Source organism: Eptesicus fuscus, chromosome 10 (genome assembly GCF_027574615.1).
Source record: "Eptesicus fuscus isolate TK198812 chromosome 10, DD_ASM_mEF_20220401, whole genome shotgun sequence".
NCBI classification, from domain to species: domain Eukaryota; kingdom Metazoa; phylum Chordata; class Mammalia; order Chiroptera; family Vespertilionidae; genus Eptesicus; species Eptesicus fuscus.
The window spans coordinates 62865023-62868180 of NC_072482.1; the positions used below are offsets into that span (position 1 = coordinate 62865023).

At 42.4% G+C, this 3158-nt stretch overlaps 1 protein-coding gene across 1 annotated transcript; it reads left to right on the forward strand.

The window, feature by feature from the left end:
• Positions 1 to 1037: 1037 nt before the first annotated feature.
• Positions 1038 to 1832, forward strand: RFPL4B (ret finger protein like 4B). The gene has a single exon (XM_008140152.1). The coding sequence runs from the start codon at positions 1038 to 1040 to the stop codon at positions 1830 to 1832; it is 795 nt and encodes a 264-aa protein (XP_008138374.1).
• Positions 1833 to 3158: the final 1326 nt, after the last annotated feature.

The window sequence follows — 3158 nt, forward strand, 5'->3', positions numbered from 1 at the left end:
CAACCACTGAGTCATGCCAGATGGGCTGAAATCCATTTCATTTTTAATCAGGAACCTATGGAATTAAATTTTGTGATTTAGTCTTACCTTATAGAAGGATTAATAATTAAAATTTATTCAAAATTATAAAATCCTTTATCCTTATTGTTTTATGTTGTAATGCGGTATTAAGATATTACAGTGTAGGGTTTGGAGAGCTGGGTGAAAAAGTCAAAGGAATTGAGACTGTCAAATTGGCAGTTACAAAATAATCCCAAGGATGTACAATACAGCATAGTCAATAATATTGCCATAACTATGTATGATTTCACATGGGTACTAGAGTTATAGGAGGATCACTTCATAAGTTATATGATGTCTAACCATTATGCTGTACATCTGAAACTAATATAATATTGACTATAAATTCTAATTGAAAATTTAAAAAAATCATGACAGATATTGATTCCAAATTTGAAAAGATTAAGATGGAGTTTACTTGATTGGATGTAGTTAAGCTGATTATTTGAGGTCACAACCCACATTGTGGGTGGAGACTGTGTGTCTTAAGGACTATAAAAGCCAGAGTATCTGAGCTCAAATCACTTCAGAGTGAAACAAAGGCCAAGGGAGATGGAGTAGAGAGCTCAGTCCTTCTGGCTCTTCATTGAAAGTCCCTGGCTCCTGACCACTTGCCTGCCTGCCTGCTCACCCCTAACCGCCTTTGCCTGCCTGCCTGATTGCCCCTAACTGCCCTCCCCTGCTGACCTGATTGTCCCCAACTGCCCTCCCCTGCCAGCCTGATTGTCTCTAACCAACTCTGCCTCACCCCCACCACTGTGGCTTTGTCTGGAAGGAAGTCGGATGTATGGAAGATGTCCAGTCGATCTGGTCTAATTAACATATTACCCTTTTATTAATATAGATTTTTTTGTATTGCACTTAGGCACATCCTGATTGTTGAAGAGCAGAAACTGTACGGAGGCTCCTGATCACTCCCGGAAGCTAATAAAGGACCATTTCAGCTGTTTACTGCTAAGGCGTGACTTTGAGAAACCATGATAAGTCTGCAAGAGGAAGCAATCTGTCCAGTTTGTCTCGGACCCTTCTTCACTCCCATTTCTCTCTCCTGTCTGCATATATTCTGCTATGATTGCATCCAAAAATGGCTGCTGAAAAGGGAGGATCTGAAATTGATTTGCCCCTTATGTCGAAAAGCAATCTCAAAACTTCCTTTGGTGGAATGGCAAGTTGGAATCCTCACTGTTTGCATCAAACAGCACAGTTTTCTACTGGAGCAAAGTCTGTCCGTGAGAGATGTGTTCCGGAGGTTCCAGAAGCATATGACTCTGGATGCAGCCACAGCCAACTCTAGCCTAGTCCTCTCTGATGACCTGAGACAAGTCCACTGTGGGAAGACCCGCCACAACCCGATGGGAGATACCTACATGGCCTTCGTTCTAGGCACCCCGTGCTTCTCATCTGGTCGCCATTATTGGGAGGTAGAAGTGGAAGAGGGGAGAGGGTGGGCTCTGGGAGTCTGCAAGGAATCAGTGGACAGAAGGAGGAAGAGCGGCTTTTCCTCTGAGCAAGGCTTCTGGGTCATCAGCATGAAGGCAGGAACAATCCTTTTCAGCTCCATTCCAGAAACCACCATTTCTGCAAGCCCCGGACTTAGCCGGGTAGGGATTTTTCTAGACGTTGAGATGGAAGAAATCAAGTTTTTTGATGTTAGAAATGATGCCCTCATCTATAAGTGCAGTAATTTCTTTAGGGAACCTTTACGCCCTTTGTTCTGTCCTGAGTTGCCTGGAGAAGAAGGCAATGGTGGCCTCCTGAGCATCTGCTTGTGAGAAATTCACAATGTTCTTTCTGACACAGAATTCTTGGATAAAACCCATTAAGTGCCTTTTCGAACCTGCCTCGATTGGCATGACTGACCAAAACTATGGCTAGGTGGGGAAGAGGAACCCAAAAAGCCAAGGAGATACCAGAAAAGAAAGATAAGAGCTGGGCTGAGCTCCCACCAAGGCCAGAGTCCGAGCAACTCAGTCCTACCCACCAGGGCCAGAAAGTGAGTAAGTCAGGGAAAAAAAAAACTTATACAGACCCCAAAAATCTCTATTTGGGAGGGAGGTTAGTCCCCATCCCATTATCACACTCCTAGAATGTAGTTGATCTGAGTGACTATATTGGACCAGTGGTTTTCAGTCCTGGCTTCTCATTATGAGCACGTGAGGGAATTAAAAAAAATTCCCACACCCATAACCACACCCTGAACTAATAAAATTAGAATCTCTGGGGATGATGGGTCACAGACCGGGTACTTTTCCAACTTTTTAGGTGAATTCAAGGTACAGCCAGGATTAAGGGTCACTGGACTAGAATGTAGGTTTCAAAACTTGGTTGTGCATCAGAATCCCTGGATGAATTTGCATTTGCAATGAGTTCCCAAGGGATGATGGTGGGGACTAAAGGACATTGTGTATTTTAATTTTATTTTTGTATGAAAATAAATTAATTAAATGTTAATAAATTAATTTAAAATTAATTTTTACTTCATTTTAATGTAATTTAAATATCTGCATTAAAACAAACAACTCCTGGAACAATTGAAAAAAAGGGAGGAGAGAATGAGGGAGGAGGGGTGGTCTTAGCTGGGATTAGTTCCCTGTGTTAACCAAACAGACATTTTTGTCTACTACTGTTTCCCACTTCCTCACATTGATCACAAGATTTCCATCATCAATTCTGATACCCTGATCATATCCCAAAGTGTATATTGAAGCGATTGTGCACTATGGTGACCCAAGTCCGTGTTCTTCTTAATATTTGGTTCTAGAATTTTCTGTAAGTAAAATACCAGCTTTTTTTCTTAGCAAGCAACAAGGCAAAATGTGAAAATTTCTGCTTCTTAAAGGTTACTGCCTTTGAACAGCCCCTTTGTCTTAGAGTTCGCTGAATGCTGATGATCCCAGGATATTCACCTTCATGTTCTGTGTCCTAAGTGCCCTGCTTCTGCTCTGGCCTTTGCAGGGAGGTTAAAGTGGGAGAGAAGAATGGATTCTGGGACTCTGCTGGGCCTTCATCACAGAATCCTTTAAGGACACCTCTGCCTGTCCACAGGCCAGAATTTCTGCCAGCCCTTCCCTCTACCATGTGGGAATTTTCCTAGATAC

Bases quoted from the DNA above. Each gene is read 5' to 3' on its own strand.
- RFPL4B (XM_008140152.1), top strand. From the start codon at position 1,038: ATGATAAGTCTGCAAGAGGAAGCAATCTGTCCAGTTTGTCTCGGACCC.